The sequence below is a fragment of the Delphinus delphis genome, chromosome X, assembly GCF_949987515.2.
Source record: "Delphinus delphis chromosome X, mDelDel1.2, whole genome shotgun sequence".
Classification (NCBI taxonomy): Eukaryota; Metazoa; Chordata; class Mammalia; order Artiodactyla; family Delphinidae; genus Delphinus; species Delphinus delphis.
This window is the reverse complement of record NC_082704.1, coordinates 61,272,928-61,295,137: the sequence shown is the minus strand read 5'-3', so window position 1 is coordinate 61,295,137 and position 22,210 is coordinate 61,272,928. Positions and strand designations below refer to the sequence as shown.

General features: G+C 37.5%; 1 protein-coding gene across 9 annotated transcripts in view; it reads right to left on the bottom strand.

Moving 5' to 3' along the window:
* Positions 1-22,210, bottom strand: part of LOC132417879 (charged multivesicular body protein 1B2-like) — a 69,479-nt gene that overhangs the window by 34,608 nt on the left and 12,661 nt on the right. For 5 of the 9 annotated variants that reach the window (XR_009517946.1, XM_060001729.1, XM_060001731.1 and 2 more), the window contains exons 2-7: positions 19,589-19,691; positions 18,600-18,916; positions 12,075-12,218; positions 11,620-11,688; positions 11,426-11,533; positions 8,145-8,188 (exon numbers count right to left, since the gene is read on the bottom strand). Coding sequence is in view for 8 of the 9 variants with exons in the window: in XM_060001729.1 (XP_059857712.1) it covers positions 8,145-8,188; positions 11,426-11,533; positions 11,620-11,688; positions 12,075-12,218; positions 18,600-18,916; positions 19,589-19,622 (716 nt within the window). In the remaining variant the exon portion in view is untranslated. Of the gene's footprint in view, positions 1-8,144; positions 8,189-11,425; positions 11,534-11,619; positions 11,689-12,074; positions 12,219-17,225; positions 17,423-18,599; positions 18,917-19,588; positions 20,022-22,210 lie in introns of those variants that run through there. The other 4 variants (XM_060001736.1, XM_060001730.1, XM_060001737.1 and 1 more) reach the window with 4 other exon arrangements.

Below are 22,210 nucleotides of genomic sequence, written 5' to 3'. Positions count from 1 at the left end.
TAATTATTTACTTTTTTAAACAACAAATAACCATCTACAACAATAAAATGCTGCCATCTTTTGAACTCCTTGGATGTTTTGCACATATTGCTCAGTTTGCAGGACTCAAACTTGGCTTAAGACTTAATGGCCTGGGAAAGGCGGAAGATGACGGAAGAGTAAGACGCGGAGATCACCTTCCTCCCCACAGATACACCAGAAATACATCTACACGTGGAACAACTCCTACAGAACACCTACTGAACGCTAGCAGAAGACCTCAGACCTCCCAAAAGGCAAGAAACTCCCCAAGTACCTGGGTAGGGCAAAAGAAAAAAAGAAAAAACAGAGACAAAAGAATAGGGACGGCACCTGCACCAGTGGGAGGGAGCTGTGAAGGAGGAAAAGTTTCCACACACTAGGAAGCCCCTTCGCGGGCGGAGACTGCGGGAGGCGGAGGGGGGAGCTTCGAAGCCGCGGAGGAGTGCACAGCAACGGGTGCGGAGGGCAAAGCGGGGAGATTCCCGCACAGAGGATCTGTGCTGACCGGCACTCACCGTCCCGAGAGGCTTGTCTGCTCACTCGACGGGGCGGGCGGGGCTGCGAGCTGAGGCTCTGAGGCTCGGGTTTCCATTTTGGACGGAGCGCAGGGAGAGGACTGGGGTTGGCGGCTTGAACATAGCCTGAAGGAGTTAGTGCACCACAGCTAGCCGGGAGGGAGTCCGGGGAAAAGTTTGCACCTGCCGAAGAGGCAGGAGACTTTCCTTCCCTCTTTGTTTCCTGGGGCGTGAGGAGAGGGGTTTAAGAACGCTGCTTAAAGGAACTCCAGAGACGGGCGCGAGCCGCGGCTAAAAGCGCGGACCCCAGAGACGGGCGCGAGCCGCGGCTGAAAGCACGGAATCCAGAGACGGGCGCGAGCCGCGGCTGAAAGCGGGGACCCCAGAGGCGGGCGGGAGACGTTAAGGCTGCTGCTGCCGCCACCAAGGGGCCTGTGTGCGAGCACAGGTCACTCTCCACACCCCTCTTCCGCGGAGCCTGTGCAGCCCGCCACTGCCAGGTTCCCGGGATCCAGGGACAACTTCCCCGGGAGAACGCACAGCGCGCCTCAGGTTGGTGCAAAGTCACGCCGGCCTTTGCCACCGCAGGCCTGCCCCGCACTCCGTGCCCCTCCCTCCCCGCCGGCCTGAGTGCGCCAGAGCCCCCAATCAGCGGCTCTTTTAACCCCATCCTGTCTGAGCAAAAAACAGACGCCCTCCAGCGACCTACACGCAGTGGCAGGGCCAAATCCAAAGCTGAGCCCTGGGAGCTGTGAGAACAAAGAAGAGAAGGGGAAATCTCTCCCAGCAGCCTCAGAAGCAGCGAATTAAAGCTCCACAATCAACTTGATATACCCTGCATCTGTGGAATACCTGAATAGACAACCAATCATCCCAAATTAAGGAAGTGGATTTTAGGAGCAAGATCTATGATTTTTTCCCTTTTCCTCTTTTTGTGAATGTGTATGTGTATGCTTCTGTGTGAGATCTTGTCTGTATAGTCTTGCTTCCACCATTTGTCCTAGGGTTCTATCCGTCCATGTTTTTTTTTTCTTAATAATTAATTTTAATAACGTTATTATACTTTACCTTCTTTCTTTCTTTCTTTCTTTCTCTCTTTCTTTCTTTCCTTCCTTCCTTCCTTCCCTCCTTTAGACAACGAATCATCCCAAATTGAGGAGGTGGTCTCTGACAGCAAGATTTAGGATTTTTCCCCATTTACCTCTTTTAGTGAGGGTGTATGTGTATGCTTCTGTGTAAGATTTTGCCTGAATAGCTTTGCTTCCAACATTTGTCCTAAGGTTCTATCCGTCCCTTTTTTTTTTTCTAAATAAGAATTTTTTAATTCAATAACTTTATTATACTTTATTTTATTTTTACTGTATCTTCTTTCTGTCTTTTTTCCTTCTTTCCCTCCTTCCCTCCTTCCTCCCTCCCTCCCTCCCTCCCTCCTTTCTTTCCTTCTTGCCTTCTTTCCTTCTTTGCTTCTTTCTTTCTTTCTTCCTTCTTTCCTACCCTCCTTTCCTTCTTTCTTTCCTCATACTTCTACTAATTCCCTCTACTTTTTCTCCCTTTTCTCCTGAGCCGTGTGGATGAAAAGCTCTTGGTGCTCCAGCCAGGAGGCAGGGCTCTGCCTCTGAGGTAGGAGAGCCAACTTCAGGACACTGGTCAACAAGAGACCTCCCAGCTCCACATAATATCAAACGGCGAAAATCTCCCAGAGACCTCCATCTTAACACCAGCACCCAGCTTCATTCAACGACCAGCAAGCCACAGTGCTGGAAAACCTATGCCAAACAACTAGCAAAACAGCAACACAACCCCACCCATTAGCAGAGAGGCTGCCTAAAATCATAATAAGGCCACAGACACCCCCAAACACACCACCAGACGTGAACCTGCCCACTAGAGAGACAAGATCCAGCCTCATCCACCACAACACAGGCACTAGTCCCCTCCACCAGGAAGCCTACACAACCCACTGAACCAACCTTAGCCACTGGAGACAGACATCAAAAACAGGAGGAACTACGAACCTGCAGCCTGCAAAAAGGAGACCCCAAACACAGTAAGATAAGCAAAATGAGAAGACAGAAAAACACACAGCAGATAAAGGAGCAAGATAAAAATGCACCAGACCTAACAAATGAAGAGGAAATAGGCAATCTACCTGAAAAAGAATTCAGAATAATGATAGTAAGGTTGATCCGGAATCTTGGAGATAGAATGGACAATAGAATGGACAAAATGCAAGAATCAGTTACCAAGGACCTAGAAGAACTAAAGATGAAACAAGCAACGATGAACAACACAATAAATGAAATTAAAAGTACTCTAGATGGGATCAATAGCAGAATAACTGAGGCAGAAGAACGGATAAGTGACCTGGAAGATAAAATAGTGGAAATAACTACTGCAGAGCAGAATAAAGAAAAAAGAATGAAAAGAACTGAGGACAGTCTCAGAGACCTCTGGGACAACATTAAACGCACCAACATTCGAATTATAGGGGTTCCAGAAGAAGAAGAGAAAAAGAAAGGGACTGAGAAAATATTTGAAGAGATTATAGTTGAAAACTTCCCTAATATGGGAAAGGAAATAGTTAATCAAGTCCAGGAAGCACAGAGTCTCCCATACAGGATAAATCCAAGGAGAAATACGCCAAGACACATATTAATCAAACTGTCAAAAATTAAATACAAAGAAAGCATATTAAAAGCAGCAAGGGAAAAATAACACATAAGGGAATCCCCATAAGGTAAACAGCTGATCTCTCAGCAGAAACCCTACAAGCCAGAAGGGAGTGGCAGGACATACTGAAAGTGATGAAGGAGAAAAACCTGCAGCCAAGACTACTCTACCCAGCAAGGATCTCATTCAGAGTTGATGGAGAAATTAAAACCTTTACAGACAAGCAAAAGCTGAGAGAGTTCAGCACCACCAAACCAGCTTTACAACAAAGGCTAAAGGATCTTCTCTAGGCAAGAAACACAAGAGAAGGAAAAGACCTATAATAACGAACCCAAAACAATTTAGAAAATGGGAATAGGAACATACATATCGATAATTACCTTAAATGTAAATGGACTAAATGCTCCCACCAAAAGACACAGATTAGCTGAATGGATACAAAAACAAGACCCTTATATATGCTGTCTACAAAAGACCCACTTCAGACCTAGAGACACATACAGACTGAAAGTAAGGGGATGGAAAAAGATATTCCATGCAAATGGAAACCAAAAGAAAGCTGGAGTAGCAATTCTCATATCAGATAAAATAGACTTTAAAATAAGGACTATTAAAAGAGACAAAGAAGGACACTACATAATGATCAAGGGATCGATCCAAGAAGAAGATATAACAATTGTAAATATTTATGCACCCAACATAGGAGCACCTCAATACATAAGGCAAATACTAACAGCCATAAAAGGGGAAATCGACAGTAACACATTCATAGTAGGGGACTTAAACACCCCACTTTCACCCATGGACAGATCATCCAAAATGAAAATAAATAAGGAAACACAAGCTTTAAATGATACATTAAACAAGATGGACTTAATTGATATTTATAGGACACTCCATCCAAAAACAACAGAATACACATTTTTCTCAAGTGCTCATGGAACATTCTCCAGGATAGATCATATCTTAGGTCACAAATCAAGCCTTGGTAAATTTAAGAAAATTAAAATTGTATCAAGTATCTTTTCTGACCACAATGCCATGAGACTAGATATCAATTACAGGAAAAGATCTGTAAAAAATACAAACACATGGAGGCTAAACAATACACTACTTAATAATGAAGTGATCACTGAAGAAATCAAAGAGGAAATCAAAAAATACCTAGAAACAAATGACAATGGAGACACAACGACCCAAAACCTGTGGGATGCAGCAAAAGCAGTTCTAAGGGGGAAGTTTATAGCAATACAAGCCCACCTTAAGAAGCAGGAAACATCTCGAATAAACAACCTAACCTTGCACCTCAAGCAATTAGAGAAAGAAGAACAAAAAAACCCCAAAGCTAGCAGAAGGAAAGAAATCATAAAAATCAGATCAGAAATAAATGAAAAAGAAATGAAGGAAACAATAGCAAAGATCAATAAAACTAAAAGCTGGTTCTTTGAGAAGATAAACAAAATAGATAAACCACTAGCCAGACTCATCAAGAAAAAAAGGGAGAAGACTCAAATCAATAGAATTAGAAATGAAAAAGGAGAGGTAACAACTGACACTGCAGAAATAAAAGAGATCATGAGAGATTACTACAAGCAACTCTATGCCAATAAAATGGACAATCTGGAAGAAATGGACAAATTCTTAGAAATGCACAACTGCCAAGACTGAATCAGGAAGAAATAGAAAATATGAACAGACCAATCACAAGCACTGAAATTGAAACTGTGATTAAAAATCTTCCAACAAAGAAAAGCCCAGGACCAGATGGCTTCACAGGCGAATTCTATCAAACATTTAGAGAAGAGCTAACACCTATCCTTCTCAAACTCTTCCAAAATATAGCAGAGGGAGGACCACTCCCTAACTCCTTCTACGAGGCCACCATCACCTTGATACCAAAACCAGACAAGGATGTCACAAAGAAAGAAAACTACAGGCCAATATCACTGATGAACATAGATGCAAAAATCCTCAACAGAATACTAGCAAACAGAATCCAACAGCACATTAAAAGGATCATACACCATGATCAAGTGGGGTTTATTCCAGGAATGCAAGGATTCTTCAATATACGCAAATCTATCAATGTGATAAACCATATTAAGAAATTGAAGGAGAAAAACCATATGATCATCTCACTAGATGCAGAGAAAGCTTTTGACAAAATTCAACACCCATTTATGATAAAAACCCTGCAGAAAGTAGGCATAGAGGGAACTTTCCTCAACATAATAAAGGCCATATATGACAAGCCCACAGCAAACATCATCCTCAATGGTGAAAAACTGAAAGCATTTCCACTAAGATCAGGAACAAGACAAGGTTGCCCACTCTCACCACTCTTATTCAACATAGTTTTGGAAGTTTTAGCCACAGCCATCAGAGAAGAAAAGGAAATAAAAGGAATCCAAATCGGAAAAGAAGAAGTAAAGCTGTCACTGTTTGCAGATGACATGATCCTATACATAGAGAACCCTAAAGATGCTACCAGAAAACTACTAGAGCTAAACAATGAATTTGGTAAAGTGGCAGGATACAAAATTAATGCACAGAAATCTCTGGCATTCCTATATACTAATGATGAGAAATCTGAAAGTGAAATCAAGAAAACACTCCCATTTACCACTGCAACAAAAAGAATAAAATATCTAGGAATAAACCTACCTAAGGAGACAAAAGACCTGTATGCAGAAAATTATAAGACACTGATGAAAGAAATTAAAGATGATACAAATAGATGGAGAGATATACCATGTTCTTGGATTGGAAGAATCAACATTGTGAAAATGACTCTACTACCCAAAGCAATCTATAGATTCAATGCAATCCCTATCAAACTACCACTGGCATTTTTCACAGAACTAGAACAAAAAATTTTGCAATTTGTATGGAAACACAAAAGACCCCGAATAGCCAAAGCAATCTTGAGAACGAAAGAAGGAACTGGAGGAATCAGGCTCCCTGACTTCAAACTATACTACAAAGCTACAGTTATCAAGACGGTATGGTACTGGCACAAAAACAGAAAGATAGATCAATGGAACAGGATAGAAAGCCCAGAGATAAACCCATGCACATATGGACACCTTATCTTTGATAAAGGTGGCAGGAATGTACAGTGGAGAAAGGACAGCCTCTTCAATAAGTGGTGCTGGGATAACTGGACAGGTACATGTAGAAGTATGAGATTAGATCACTCCCTAACACCATACACAAAAATAAGCTCAAAATGGATTAAAGACCTAAATGTAAGGCCAGAAACTATCAAACTCTTAGAGGAAAACATAGGCAGAACACTCTATGACATAAATCACAGCAAGATCCTTTCTGACCCACCTCCTAGAGTAATGGAAATAAAAACAAAAATAAACAAATGGGACCTAATGAAACTTCAAAGCTTTTGCACAGCAAAGGAAACCATAAACAAGACCAAAAGACAACCCTCAGAATGGGAGAAAATATTTGCAAATGAAGCAACCGACAAAGGATTAATCTCCAAAATTTACAAGCAGCTCATGCAACTCAATAACAAGAAAACAAACAACCCAATCCAAAAACGGGCAGAAGACCTAAACAGACATTTCTCCAAAGAAGATATACAGACTGCCAACAAACACATGAAAGAATGCTCAACATCATTAATCATTAGAGAAATGCAAATCAAAACTACAATGAGATATCATCTCACACCAGTCAGAATGGCCATCATCAAAAAATCTAGAAACAATAAATGCTGGAGAGGGTGTGGAGAAAAGGGAACACTCTTGCACTGCTGGTGGGAATGTGAATTGGTTCAGCCACTATGGAGAACAGTATGGAGGTTCCTTAAAAAACTACAAATAGAACTACCGTATGACCCAGCAATTCCACTACTGGGCATATACCCTGAGAAAACCAAAATTCAAAAAGAGTCATGTACCAAAATGTTCATTGCAGCTCTATTTACAATAGGCTGGAGATGGAAACAACCTAAATGCCCATCATCGGATGAATGGATAAAGAAGATGTGGCATATATATACAATGGAATATTACTCAGCCATAAAAAGAAACGAAATTGAGCTATTTGTAATGAGGTGGATAGACCTAGAGTCTGTCATACAGAGTGAAGTAAGTCAGAAAGAAAAAGACAAATACCGTATGCTAACACATATATATGGAATTTAAGAAAAAAGATGTCATGAAGAACCTAGGGGTAAAGCTGGAATAAAGACGCAGACCTCCTAGAGAACGGACTTGAGGTTATGGGGAGGGGGAAGGGTGAGCTGTGACAGGGCGAGAGAGAGTCATGGGCATATACACACTAACAAACGTAGTAAGGTAGATAGCTAGTGGGAAGCAGCTGCATGGCACAGGGATATTGGCTCGGTGCGTTGTGACAGCCTGGAGGGGTGGGATAGGGAGGGTGGGAGGGAGGGAGACGCAAGAGGGAAGACATATGGGAACATATGTTTATGTATGACTGATTCGCTTTGTTATAAAGCAGAAACTAACACACCATTGTAAAGCAATTATACCCCAATAAAGATGTTAAAAAGAAAATTAAAACAAAAAGACTTAATGGCCTGATCATAGTAGAATTCTTTTGGAAGATCCTATTAAAAACAATTAAACATTTGATATATGCTGAACACAGACGGTACAGAGGAAACTTTTTAAACACTCCTGCCTCCCTCAGTCACCTTCCTTCATTTCTTATCACACACTAACCAAATCTATCTCCAGAGATTTTTAAGAAAATACTAAGATGATTGGAACAAAGTCATATTTTTATGAGCATGACAAAGAGCTGGATGTTCTAAAGGTCCTTGAAGCACTAAATTCTAGGGTCAAAAACCTAACTCTGACCATTGGTGATATTTTTATCCACATTACATAATTGTAGGACTTGTAGATATTAAATCAAGATTATTTCAAAAGCATCTCAATAATTTCTTACCCAGCTTCATCTGCCATTTCTTGAAGCAGCATATCCACCTGGTTCTAGAATAAAAAAATGAGAATTTGTATTTGAATGTTATTTGCTTTTTGGGTAGTTTTTGTTTCTGACCTAGCTTTAAAAAGGGGGAACTGATCTACAGTTTTTAAAAGAAAGTTTTAAAAAAAATTTTTACCACCAGAGGGAGCTGAATTATCTCATAAAATGATTTATTTATGAATAATGTTAAATTATAAAGCCTTAAACTATGAGGTTATGTGAAAAATATTCACAGTGATATTCACATATAATTTGAATCTGAGTAATGTAGCTCTCTAATGGAGCGAACCAACTTTGCTGGTATTTAAAATGTAACAGACTTAAATTTTAGATTAATCATAACTGTCCTTTCTGCTAGTTGATGCAAATTTGATATTAAGGATTACTTTTTAAAGTATCTAGAGATGAATAAAATATAAGTATTGAGATATTTACAACAGTACAGGAGTTCTCAGGGAATAGAGTCCAATTAATTAAAAAAAACTTGTTTTTAACTTATTTAAAATATTTTGAACATACAGGTAGGAGCTCTAAGACATAGTTACAGCTCTACCACAAGGTGCCAAATTTTAAGCAAACCTCTAATAATGTTGTTGGGCCTTAGTCTCTCTTGTCTTTCATTCACCTTCAAAATATAAAAAAGTTCAGAAAATAATAGATCAAATACTTCTGTGCATTTAGATTGTGTTGTTTTTACTTCATATCTAAAATACCATTATTTGTGTTTTTAAAATTTACTTAAATGGCATTATACTAAGTATACAATTCCGCAACTTGTTTTTTTAATTCAACCTTATAAGATCTAATTATATTGAGATCTAGAGCTCTAGTTCATTAACTTTCACTCCTGTATAGTACTGTAATATAAAATACTCTCAACTGTATTTATCCATTTTATTTCTGGACATTTAGACATTTTCCCCTAATTTCTCCTGATTATAGACAATAGTGCAATGAACATTCTTATGTAGAAGTATGTTTATACACATGTAGGTCTTTTGTGTATAAATTTAAAAATAGAAGTACTAGGTTATAGGTCACATGCATTTTCATATACTCTGATTTATTCAACAAATATTAACTGAGCACCTACTTTATGCCAGATATCATTTTAAGCGTTAGGGATACATCAGTAAACAAAAATAATTAAAAATATCCCTGCCTTCATTAAGCTTACATTCTAGTGTGTGCACATGAAAGGGAGGGGCAAATAAAAACTTTTTAAATTATGTGGTTTATTAGAAGGTGATATGTACAATGAAGAAAAATAAAGCAGGGATGGTAGATAGGGAGTACAGCGCTTGGTGGATGTGCCACTGGTGTACTTCTAAGTAGGATGATCTTAAAAGACCTCACTGAGAAAATGACATTTGAACAAAGAACTGAAGGAGGTGGGGGAGTGGGCAATGAGGATGAGTGCAAGACAGATGAAGAAGATTCAGGCAGAGGAACCTGCAAGTGAATGGCTTTGAGGAAGAAATGTACATGGTGTGTTTGAGAAATAACAAGGAAGCCAATATCTTAGTACAGTGATGAGCAATAATAGGAGATAAGGTCAGAGAAGCAGGATGAGGTAGATCCTAGAGGGCACTATAGGCCACCATAAAGAATTAGGCTTTTATTTTGAGAGACATGCAGAGCCACTGAAGGGTTCTGAGCAGAAGAATGACATGATCTGACTTGTTTTATCAGGATTGCTCTGGCTGCTATGTTAAGAATGGACTGTAGATATTACTGCATTGCTTTTCCAAAGTGAATATGCTAATTTAAATTCTAATTACTCATTAGCAAGGTATGAGAATTTGGGCATCTAAGCATGCCCATTTCTGTTGTAAATTTTGGTTGACTCTTTATGAAAAATGTTTTGTATATACTTGAATATCCCCAGCACCTAGCACAATACCTGAAACAGGAGAAGGTGCTTAGCAAATGTTAGGTGAATGAATCTCAAGATTTTTCAGAGCTAAAAGGCATTTAGATATCATCAAATCCAACCCTACATTTTACAGCTATGAATACTGAGGCCCAAGGTAGTGAGTATCTTAAGGTCCCAAACTTAATTAGTGGCAGAGTAGGGATTAGAAATCCAAGTGTCCTGACTTCAAGTCATTTTTCCAGTCCCCTTGTGTTTTCCTAATCTTGACCATAAAATCACCTGGAAACCACCTAAGGTGCCTGAATAAGAATCAGAAACTCTAGGACAGTGCTTCTCAAAATCAGGGCATAAATATCACCTGTAAATCTTATTAAAATGATTCCAATTCAATATATCTGTGGATAGGGTCTGAATTTCTGCATTCCTAATAAGCTCCCAGATGATACAGATGTTCCTGATTTTTGCACCACACTTTGGGGAAGCAAGGCTCTGGAGGAGGTATAAAAGTAATGACTAAATATATGCTCTCTATAAGACATATACTTGAATACTTTCTTCTTAACTCTAAAACATGAATATAAGCTTGTTCTCTTATTATTTACCTCTTAGTGAAAGGCATCACCTTCAGTAAAATTCTGATGGATGGCTATTGATTTTTCTCCTAACCTGTTTTGTAAATTATCCATATTATCATCTTATGTAGTGATAACAAGTTTTTTGTTTATTTGATGAACTATGTGATAGGTGCTGGGATCAAAAAGAAGATTGGTAATGATATAAATCTTCTATTTTAATATTCAAGTTTCACAAAATCTTTATTTCTGGCTCACATGACATCCAAACTAGTTTCAAATTTAATTTTCTCTGTAGCACATCTCTAAGTTGCAGATGCAACAACATCCTAGAAAACATCCTAGTTTTCTGAAAAATAATTCATCTTGTAATTTACTATTTGTTCATCTGTGATCTGTGCCTAATAACATACCTAAAGAGTAGGCAGGAAGCAGACTATCTGCAATGAGATGACTTAACTGGGGTTAGGATATTACCTAATACCCACTGGCCTCAGTGAGTCCCTAGTTCAATGCTTTTATCAATAAGGACCACTGGCAGCAGGGCAGAACCAAGTTCCATACTCTCTAGACATGTGACCTATAATAATTCTTAGAACTTCAAAACAAGATAGGAAATGTCATCTTCTAACATGTCCTTAGGAATCCAGGGTCAGAGCATAACTTCCTACTTGCATTTTGGGGATACACCATGTTTACTTCACATTCTAGAGATGATTTAGGTTCACAAAGCCATTATATTTTGAAGTTGGGTAATTTTTAAAAGTTAGTGTAAGTAGAGAAACTATTCTTACTTGTGGTGTTGTTAGGGTTGTAGTACTACTCATTGTGTCTTCCATTTGTTGCGTTTGAACATCCAGTGTTTCAAACTGCTGTTCAAATTTGTCCATCAGGGCAGAAATCTGCAAAAAGAAATATGGTCATAAGAAAAAAACTTACTCTGAAAAGATATTATCTGAACATCAATATATTTATTTATCTTTTTTACCTTTTCAAGGTTCATACTCCTCAATGTAGCATCCATAGACTTAACTACATTTGCCATGGACTTGGTTACCTATTGGGAGTATAAAAAAAGAAAAGACTGAGAATCCTATAATATAAACAACCTCAAAATTTATGTAGTTTCTTATATTACTTGTAGATCACCTTATAAAATTTATCTACCGTTTCCTTAACAGTAAAAGTACACTATGTATTTCTGGTTTAGGCATCGACTATCTTTTATCTTTGACTATTCATTGGAAGACAACTAATTAGACCTTAGCTGAAAAGCCACTGCCAAAATCGGTTTCCTCAGTAAGCATTTTGACTATCTTTCTCCTGCCCAGGAAGGCGAGTACCTTTGTAACACTTTGCAGTAGATTTAGATTTCTGACAATTCTTAATACCTCCAATAACTTAAATCAAGAGTTCCTATTATTTACAGATATTAAGGCTTACCTTGCCCATTGTAACTGCAGTTTGAACTCTGGCTGCCACAGCATCAACCCTAGCGCTCATTCTCAAGAAATTAATTGTTTGGTTCTTCTGGCGGATTGCATTTTCAGCATGTCTTGCAGCTTCTGTATTGCCTTTCTGAATGGCCTGTTTTAAACACAGCAAAAGTAAACAGTGAAGACAAACACCAAAATTAAATATAGGGAGCAAAAGTAGATATTTTAGAAAGAGGAAAACAATGCCCAACTAACATATTTTTAATATTTAAGAGCTTTTACAATTAGTATTTTTAGGAAATAAAAGGAGAATTTATAGTCCTTTAATTTTTTATTTATGACTAAAAGATATATACTCATTAACATTTTAAGAAATTAGAATATAAAGTTTAAAATTTTTCCCATAATCACTCAGCCATTACCACTATTAATATTTCAGTATAAAGTATTCCAAGTACGTAAACCTATTTATTGAAATATTACAATATAAATTACAAGAGTACTGTACATCAGAGCATACTGTTTTCTCACCTAATTAAAAATTTTTTAAGTCAATAAATATATAACTACATCATCACTCTAAAGACTGTGTTTAAAAAAAAAAAAGGCTGTGTTGTATGGATGTACCATTAATCAGGGCTTTCCTCGTGTGTGGTAAAAACACTACTGATAGTACATAAAATTATTTTAGATGTTACACAGACATAAGTATCTTCATTTTAATCATGCATTTATTTAAATGTATATCTGAAATGGATATGACTAGCACAGATCCATGCTTTCTGCTATACTGTAATAGCTATGGCAAGGTATGAAGTTAAAAGTCAATTTAAAGAAAAATGTTAAATAGCTCAGATGGTACCCCAGTATAGCAAAATCGATAGGGTACATAAGTGACTGAAATTAGAGCACATGGATCAGTTAAGATCCCTGTTTGCTGGGTATTTAGTTTGTTTCCAATTCTTCAATAATATAAACACCAATGTGATAAATACATTAGTATATGCAACCTCAAACACTTTCCAAGTTTTTTTCCCTAGTTAACATCCATAACTACATATAGCTACAATTTTTTTTCTTGTGATGAGAACTTTTAAGATCTCTTAGCAACTTTCAAATATATAATAAAGTATTATTAACTGTAGTCACCACGCTGTACGTTATATTCCCAGGACTTATTTTATAACTGATAGTTTGTACCTTTCAGCCATCTTCACCCATTTCACACACACCCACCCCCCACCTCCTTCCTCTGGCAACCACAAATCTATTCTCTTTATCCATGAGTTTTTTTTTTTAAGATTCCACATAAGTTAGATCACATGGCGTCTGCCTTTCTCTCTCTGACTTATTTCACTTAGCATAATATGCTCAAGGTCCATCCATGTTGTTGCAAATGGCAGGATTTCCTTGTTTATGGGTGAATAATATTCAACTTTATATATATATATATATATATATATATATATATATATATATATATTCCAAATTTTCTTTTTCCATTCATCCATTGATGGACACTTAGGTTGTTTTCATGTCTTTCTTAAAAAATTAATTTATTTTATTTATTTTTGGCTGCATTGGGTCTTCATCACAGTGTGCGGGCTCCTCATTGTAGTGGCTTGTCTTGTTGCAGAGCACGGGCTCTAGGCGTGCAGGCTTCAGCAGTTGTGGCATGTGTGCTCCGTAGTTGTGGCTCATGGGCTCTACAGCACAGGCTCGGTACTTGTGGCACATTGGCCTAGTTGCTCTGTAGCATGTGGGATCCTTCCTGGACCAGGGCTTGAATCCATGCCCCCTGCATTGGCCAGTGGATTCTTAAGCACTGCACCACCAGGGAAGCCCCGCATGTCTTGGCTACTGTAAATAATGCTGCAATGAACATGGGGGTGTATATATCTTTCTGAGTTAGTGTTTTTGTTTCCTTCAGATAAATACCCAGAAGTGGAATTGCTGGACCATTTGGTAGGTTGTAATTTTCACTTTTCAAGGAACATCCATACTGTTTTCCATAGTGGCTGCACCAGTTTATATTCCCACCAATAGTGCACAAGGGTTCCCTTTGCTCCACAACCTCTCCAACACTTTTTGCTTTTTGTCTTTTGTGTGTGTGTGGGGGGGGGTACGCAGGCCTCTCACTGTTGTGGCCTCTCACGTTGCAGAGCACAGGCTCCAGATGTGCAGGCCCAGCAGCCATGGCTCACAGGCCTAGCTGCTCTGCGGCATGTAGGATCTTCCTGGACCGGGGCATGAACCCGTGTCCCCTGCATTGGCAGGCGGACTCTCAACCACTGCGCCACCAGGGAAGCCACTTTTTGTCTTTTTGATGACAGTCATTCTAACAGGTGTGAAGTGATGTCTTATTGTGTTTTGATTTGCATTTCCCTGATGATGCGTGATATTGAGAACATTTTCATGTACCTGTTGGCAAATTGGTATGTCTTTTTATGAAAAATGTATATTCAGATCCTCTACACATTTTTAAATCAGATTGTTTGGTATTTTGCTTTTGACTTGTATAAATTCTTTACATATTTCAGATATAAACGCCTTATCAGCTGTATGGTTTTCAAATATTTTCTCCCACTCAGTAAGTTGCCTTTTAAATTTTTTCATGGCTTCCTTTGCTGCGCAGAAGCTTTTTTGTTGGATGAAGTCCCACGTCTTTAATTTTGCTTTTGTTGCCTCTGCTTTTGGTGTCGATTCCAAAAAATCACTGCCAAGACCAGTATCAAGGAGTTTACCATCTACGTTTTCTTCTAGAGTTTTATGACTTCACGTTTAAAGTTCAAGTCTTTAATCCATTTTGAGATAACTGCTGTATATGATGTAAGACAGTGGTCCAGTTTTATTCTTTTGCATGTGGCTGTCCAGCTTTCCCAACACTATTTACTGAAGAGACTGTCCTTTCCCCATTGTATATTCTTGGGTCCTTTGTTGCAAATAAATTACCATAAATGTGTGGGTTTATTTCTGATTTCTCTATTCTGTTTCATTGATCTACGTGTCTGTTTTTATGTCAATATCATGCTGTCTCATTTACCACAGCTTGGTAATATAGTTTGAAATCAGGAAGCATGATGTTTGAGCCTTGTTCTTTCTCAAGATGGCCTTGGATATTCAGAGTCTTTTGTGGTTCCATATAAATTTTAGGACTGTTTGTTCTATTTCTATGAAAACTGCCATTGGCATCTTCATAGGGATTGAACTGAATTTGTAGATTGCTTTGAGCAGTATGGACATTCTAACAATATTAATTGTTCCAACCCATGAGAATGGAATATCTTTCCATTTATTTGCATCTTCTTCAATTTCTTTCATCAATGTCTTATAGTTTTCAGTGTAGTCTTTCAGGTCCTTGGTTAAGTTTCCCTAGGTATTTTATTTTTAATGAAATTGTAAATAAGATTGTTTTCTTAACTTCTCTGATAGTTCATTATTAGTTATAGAAACACAACTGATTTTTGTATATTGATTTTGTATCCTGCAATTTTATTGCATCTGTTTATTCTCATTTTTTTTTGGTGGATTCTTCTATATATAATGCCATGGGTTTTTTATATGTAATACATGTTATCTGCTAATAGAGACAGTTTTACTTCTTCCTTTCTGATTTGGATGTCTTTTATTTCTTTTTCTTGCCTAATTGCTCTGGCTAGGACTTCCAGCAGTATGTGGAACAGAAGTGGTAAAAGTCGGCATCCTTATCTTGATCTTAGAGGAAAACCTTTTAGCTTTTTTTCCTTGGGTATGATGCTAACTGTGGGCTTGTCATCTATGGCTTTCATTATGTTGAGGTACATTCCCCCTACATCCACTTTGTTGAGAGCTGTTATCATGAATGAATGTTGAATTTTGTCACATGCCTTTTCTGCATCTATTGAGATGATTATATGATTTTTATCCTTCATTTTGTTAATGTGGTATATCACCCTGATTGACTTGTGGATGGTGAACCATCCCCACATCCCTGGAATAAATTCCATTTAATCATGGTGTATGACCCTTTTAATGCATTGTTGAATTTGGTTTGCTACTATTTTGTTGAGGATTTTTACATCTATGTTCATCAGGGCTATTGGCCTATAATGTTCTTTTCTTGTAGTTTCCTTGTCTGGTTTTGGTATCAGGGTAATGCTGGCCTCATAGAGTGAGTTTGGATGTGTCCCCTCCTCTTTAATTTTTTGGATGAGTGAATTTGAGGTTGACTGGTATTACAGTTGACCCTTGAACAACATGGGGCTAGGGGTGCCAAACCCCACTCAGTCAAAAATCCATGTATAACTTTACAGTTGGCCTTCTGTATCTACAGTTCTGCATCTGTGGATTCAACCGACCATGAATAGTGTAGTACTATAGTACATCTTGGTTGAAAAAAATATGTGCACAAGTGGACCTGTGAAGTTCAAACCTGTGTTGTTCAAAGGTGTACTTTAATTCTTTAAATGTCTGGTATAATTCACCGGTAAAACTATCTGGGCCTGGACTTTGTTTGTTGGGAATATGCATGTTTTAATACTGCTGTGCTTGCCTGAGATTTGAAAATTCAAAAATTATTTTTAGGTTATTTCTAATTTCCTCAATATACAAAAATGTAAGACCAAAATCTTTTTTATGCTTTCTCTTTCCTTGAAATAGTTGGGCTTATACTTTTAGAAAAGGATGATGCTAATACATCAATTTTAAGTATTTTTTCTTCTAACTCAGCCTATTTCTTTCTCCTTTTCTGAAAGTTTTCTTCCCATAAAGTTTTCTCTATTAAGAGCATAAAATACCCAAAGTGACTCAATTTAAGGGTAGGATATACGCTATTACCAAAGATCAGAGTAAGTTAATAAAATATTAAAGATAGATATAAAAATACACGTGTGCATAAAAGAGTTAACACAGCAAGCCTGAGTCTGCTGTCCTTCGAAACGTCTATTTGCAAGTTTGGCGTGTAACTAGCATCTAGGAACTTGGATTTGGGGAAGGTTTCCATCTTTCCCAGAACAGTTAAGAGTGGCTCACTGTGCCTAAACTCTTTATACAAACAATGTGGTTTATGCCAAACAATGGATTTCTTTCTGGGAGACTGGAATTTTGGTGTGTGCTAGGCAGAGGATCCCTGCGTGACTACCAATAAAAGCCTTGGACTCCCAGTCACAGGAGAACTTACTTGGTAGACAACATTTAACATATGTTGTCACAATTTGTTGCTGCAGGAATTAAGCTTCTCCTGTGTGTTTCCACTGAGAACTCTTGGAAGCTTAAGCCTGGATTCCTCCAGACATCGCCCCATGTGTTTTCCCTTTGTATCCTTTAGTGTAATATGTCATAGCCATGAGTCCAACTATATGCTGAGTCCTGTGAATCCTAGAAAATACACAATGCACAAGTCACAATATACATTAATTCTATGTACTATGTATATATAAAACTTATATTCAATGGAATATTACTCAGCCATAAAAAGAAATGAAATTGAGTTATTTGTAGTGAGGGGGATGGACCTAGAGTCTGTCATACAGAATGAAGTCAGTCAGAAAGAGAAAATCAAATACTGTATGCTAACACATATATATATGGAATCTTTAAAAAAATGGTTCTAATGAACCTAGGGGCAGGACAAGAATAAAGACGCAGATGTAGAGAATGGACTTGAGCACACGGGGAGGGGAAGGGTAAGCTGCAACGAAGTGAGAGAGTAGCACTGACATATATACACCATCAAATGTAAAACAGCTAGTGGGAAGCAGCCGCATAGCACAGGGAGATCAGCTGGGTGCTCTGTGACCACCTAGAGGGGTGGGATAGGGAGGGTGGGAAGGAGATGCAAGAGGGAGAGGATATGGGGATATATGTATACACATAGCTGATTCACTTTATTATACAGCAGAAACTGACACATGATTGTAAAGCAATTATACTCCAATAAAGATGTTAAAAAAATAAAAAACTTGGGCTTCCCTGGTGGCGCAGTGGTTGACAGTCCACCTGCTGATGCAGGGGACACGGGTTCGTGCCCTGGTCCAGCAAGATCCCACATGCCGCAGAGCGGCTGGGCCCGTGAGCCATGGCCGCTGAGCCTGCGCGTCTGGAGCCTGTGCTCCGCAACGGGAGAGGCCGCAACAGTGAGAGGCCCACGTACCGCAAAAAAAAAAACCAAAACTTTAGAGACTAAAGAAATTCAAATGAGCCAAAAAATGTGAAATATTATTCTGACATACAGGCTTTATACTTCTCAGTAACAGTGGTTCTGGCTACAAACCAAAGGACAGTCATTAGATCTAGGCAACAGAACAGTTAGGTAACAGCACAGTTATACTCTGTGTTATGAGCCATACTTGCACACATAAGTAGAAATAAACAAAAAAGCCATTATTAATTATGTCAGATAATAAATAATTTACTTAATAGATATTTGGCTTAAAATGCTAAAGCCAGTAATCCTTCTTCAATGTAAAATAAACTAAAACAACCACTCTTCCATCATATAACTGTGCTCATTTCATGAGTTTAAAAAAAAGTAAAAAGATTAAAAATTACTTACCTTGGGGCTTCCCTGGTGGCGCAGTGGTTGAGAGTCCGCCTGTTGATGCAGGGGACATGGGTTCGTGCCCCGGTCCGGGAAGATCCCACATACTGTGGAGCAGCTGGGCCCAGGAGCCATGGCCATTGAGCCCGCGTGTCTGGAGCCTGTGCTCTGCAACGGGAGAGGCCACAACAGTGAGAGGTCCGCATACCACACACACACAAAAAAATTACTTACCTTTTTAATCTTGGCCTTTTCAGCCTTTTCTTCTTTATCACATTTCTTGGCATTCCTATTAAGTTCCTTTGCAGCAAACTTCAAGTTAAATAGGTGTTCTGAAATTATATGTTAAGGTTTAAAAAAAAAAAGTCATTTCCCAACCTAACTGAAAACAAGATGTTAAAATTATAAAACTTATAAGATTATGCTATTTGAACCAAATATTCACAAAGTATTTGAGGAAACAGAACAATTTTTATCTCTTCCACATTTCTTTTCTGTTAAAATTAAGTTAATTATTTTAAGAAATAATTTTAGAAGAAAATAAGTAAGAAAAAGAAATAAATAAAACTTAATAATTTTAAGAAACTTAATTATTTCTATTAAAGCAAACTGATGGTTATCAAGGGGAAAGGTGGGGGAAGGGATAAATTAGGAGTTTGGGATTAACATACACACTACTATATATAAAACAGATAATCAACAAGGACCTACTGTATAGCACAGGGAAATCTACTCAATACTCTGTAATAACCTATATGGGAAAAGAATCTGAAAAATAATATATGTATATGTTTAACTAAATCACTTGGCTGTATACCTGAAACTAACACAACACTGTAAATCAACCATACTCCAATATAAAATAAAAATTTTAAAAATTAAAGTAATGGCAAGAAAGATTAATTACAAAGGGAAAAAGAGCAACTTTATAGTAGAGAAACCTGGCAGATACCACCTTACCAAAGATAATATCACCAGTAATAAAACATTTCAACACCATTTACCTTCTGAAATGATGAACTGGGAAGAGTACAGCATACTTATACGGTGGTGTTGTCAAAAACATAACCTCAATTTACTCCAGAGAAACCGTCAGGGAATCCTATACTGAGAGAGACATTCTATGTAAGATATAACTGACCAGTGTTCTTGTCAAGCATCAAGTTCATGTAAAGCAAAGAAAGACTGAAGAACTGTTATAGAATGGAGAAGACGAAGGAGCCATGCCAACTAAATGCAATGTGTGATTGGATTCTGAAACAGAAAAAGGACATTAGGGGAAAAACTGGTGAAATCCAAATAAGATCTGTAGTTTAGTTAATATTGTAGTGATGTGGATTTCCTTCGGTTTATGATTATGTTTATGTAAGGTGTTAACATTAGGAGAAGCTTGGTAAAGGGAATAAAAGAAATCTCTGTACATTTCTGCAATTTCTCTTTAAGTCTAAAACTATTTTAAGATTAAACATTTTTAATTAAAAACGACAAAAATATAATGGGAATAAGACCCAAATAAGCAATATCACAAATCTTTCATTTTCATGACACAAGCAAAAACAAATATGAAGTAATGCACATGAATCTGACAAAGCAATGTGGATTATTTCAAAACCAACTGCTTTATATCATGATTAAATCACTATTAAGAATGATTCTATGTGTTTTCTACCCTTTAGAAAAAGGTAAAATCTATTTTTTTTAAACCCTGATTCTATATTTCTTTGGGACATTTATAAAGGATGCAGGGTTCATTTTTTTGAAAGGCACACATACACTATATAAAGAGCTAACTGTTAGTTTGATTATATCACTATCAGAAAATAAGCATTATTCGATTATTTACCAAAGCTAAACCATAAATTAACCTTGTTCATCTCTCAAAGGCTTCATGGTTTTAATTTAACACCTTATATTTAGGGATAATGAGAGGGATGACTTGCTACCATGAGTATTTTTCATCAACAACAGATATAACTAGAATTGTTAAGAAAACAAGTATATGTGTATGAATTTCTGGGTAGTTTTAATGTATCATATATGTTACATTTTTAAGTAAGATTTATCAATTTCAGCTAGGTAACTGAGAAAATTATAGCTCCTTTTATAAATAGGGTTTTTTAACCTAAGCACTACTGATATTTTGGGCTAGATAATACTTTGTTGTGGGGGATGTCTTATGTATTCTACGAAGTTTATAAGCATTCCTGGCTTTACCCACTAGATGACACTAGCAACCCCTCTGTTTTACGAATTACAATAACCAAAACTTTCTCCAGACATTGTCAAATGCTACCTGGGGAGGGGGGCAAAATCGAACCCTGCAGAGAACCTGAATCACTGAGATAGATGGAAATAAAGAAAAAGGTAATGATTTTTTTATTTTTCAAATCATCTCCCAAATAGAATTGCTGTCTCTGTAGAAAAAGTCACTATTGTTAAAAGCTGAAATAAGAAGCCAACTATTTTAGATGAAGTCATATAATTTATATATTCATTGTTGTTTTTAAAGAATGATTTCAGTTTCCCTTAAACCTGAAATTTACTACAAACTGCAGATACTGAGGACTGACTACCTACTATAGCCAACTCTAATTTAATATTAATGGTTAAGAATGATCATGATATAAAATATTAGCCAAAAATATTAATAGGAGATCCATTACTAAAGTCCATTTAATACCATAAAGCTTTTCCCCCTTCATCCTAAAAAGACATGAACCACTTCCATTAATATGGAGGCCTACACATTTATAATAACACCTTGAAATACTGGATAAACTACAACAAATGCCCTTTTAAATACAGAGCTTAGATTGTAAAAATGGAAGGAAAATCCTCAGGAGACAGAAACAAGGAGGAAGAAGTAAATATTAGTAGTAGGTAAGCACTGAAGCCCCTGAAGACAAAGTCCCCTATGGAGCCCATGAGATGAGACGCTGGAACTTAATTTTCTGAATAAACCTAAAACCTTGAAGGCTACAACATTAGCATAAGGGTGTCACAGAAAGAAGTCTTATCAGCTGGCAAAGGAAGATGAGATGACAAGGTTAACTGTCATTATGGGCCTTGGCTCACAGCTGGGGGTGGAGCAAACTAGATAAAAGAAAATTAGACAAAGCTGAGGAGAAAATTAGCAAACTGGAGAGACCCACATACAGCAAAAAAAAAAAAATTAGCAAACTGACTATAGATCTGAATTAAGATTAGAGTGAAAAAATAAGGTTAATATGAAAGAGAGGACAAGAAATAAAGAAAACAGAATAAAAAGGTCTAATATCTGCAATACCACAAAGATATAATAAAGACAATGTGCAAAATGTTACATTCAAAGAGATAATACTTGAGAGTCTTCCATAACTGATGAGAATAAAATCTTTAGACTCAAGAAGCACAAATAAACAAAAAATCAAACAAAAAAACAATCGCAAGCAGAACATATAAAAATCAATCCAGAGAGGCAGAGTCAAGATGGTGGTGTGGGAAGATGTGGAGTTAGCGTCCCCCCACAACTAGGGAGCCTGCCGGCCGCTGGTGGTATATTCTAATGCCCAAGGAGACAGGAGGAACCCCAGAGTGAACCAGTTTGCAGGATCTTGGTTCGCAAGCCTGGGGTTAGGCAGAAGCTA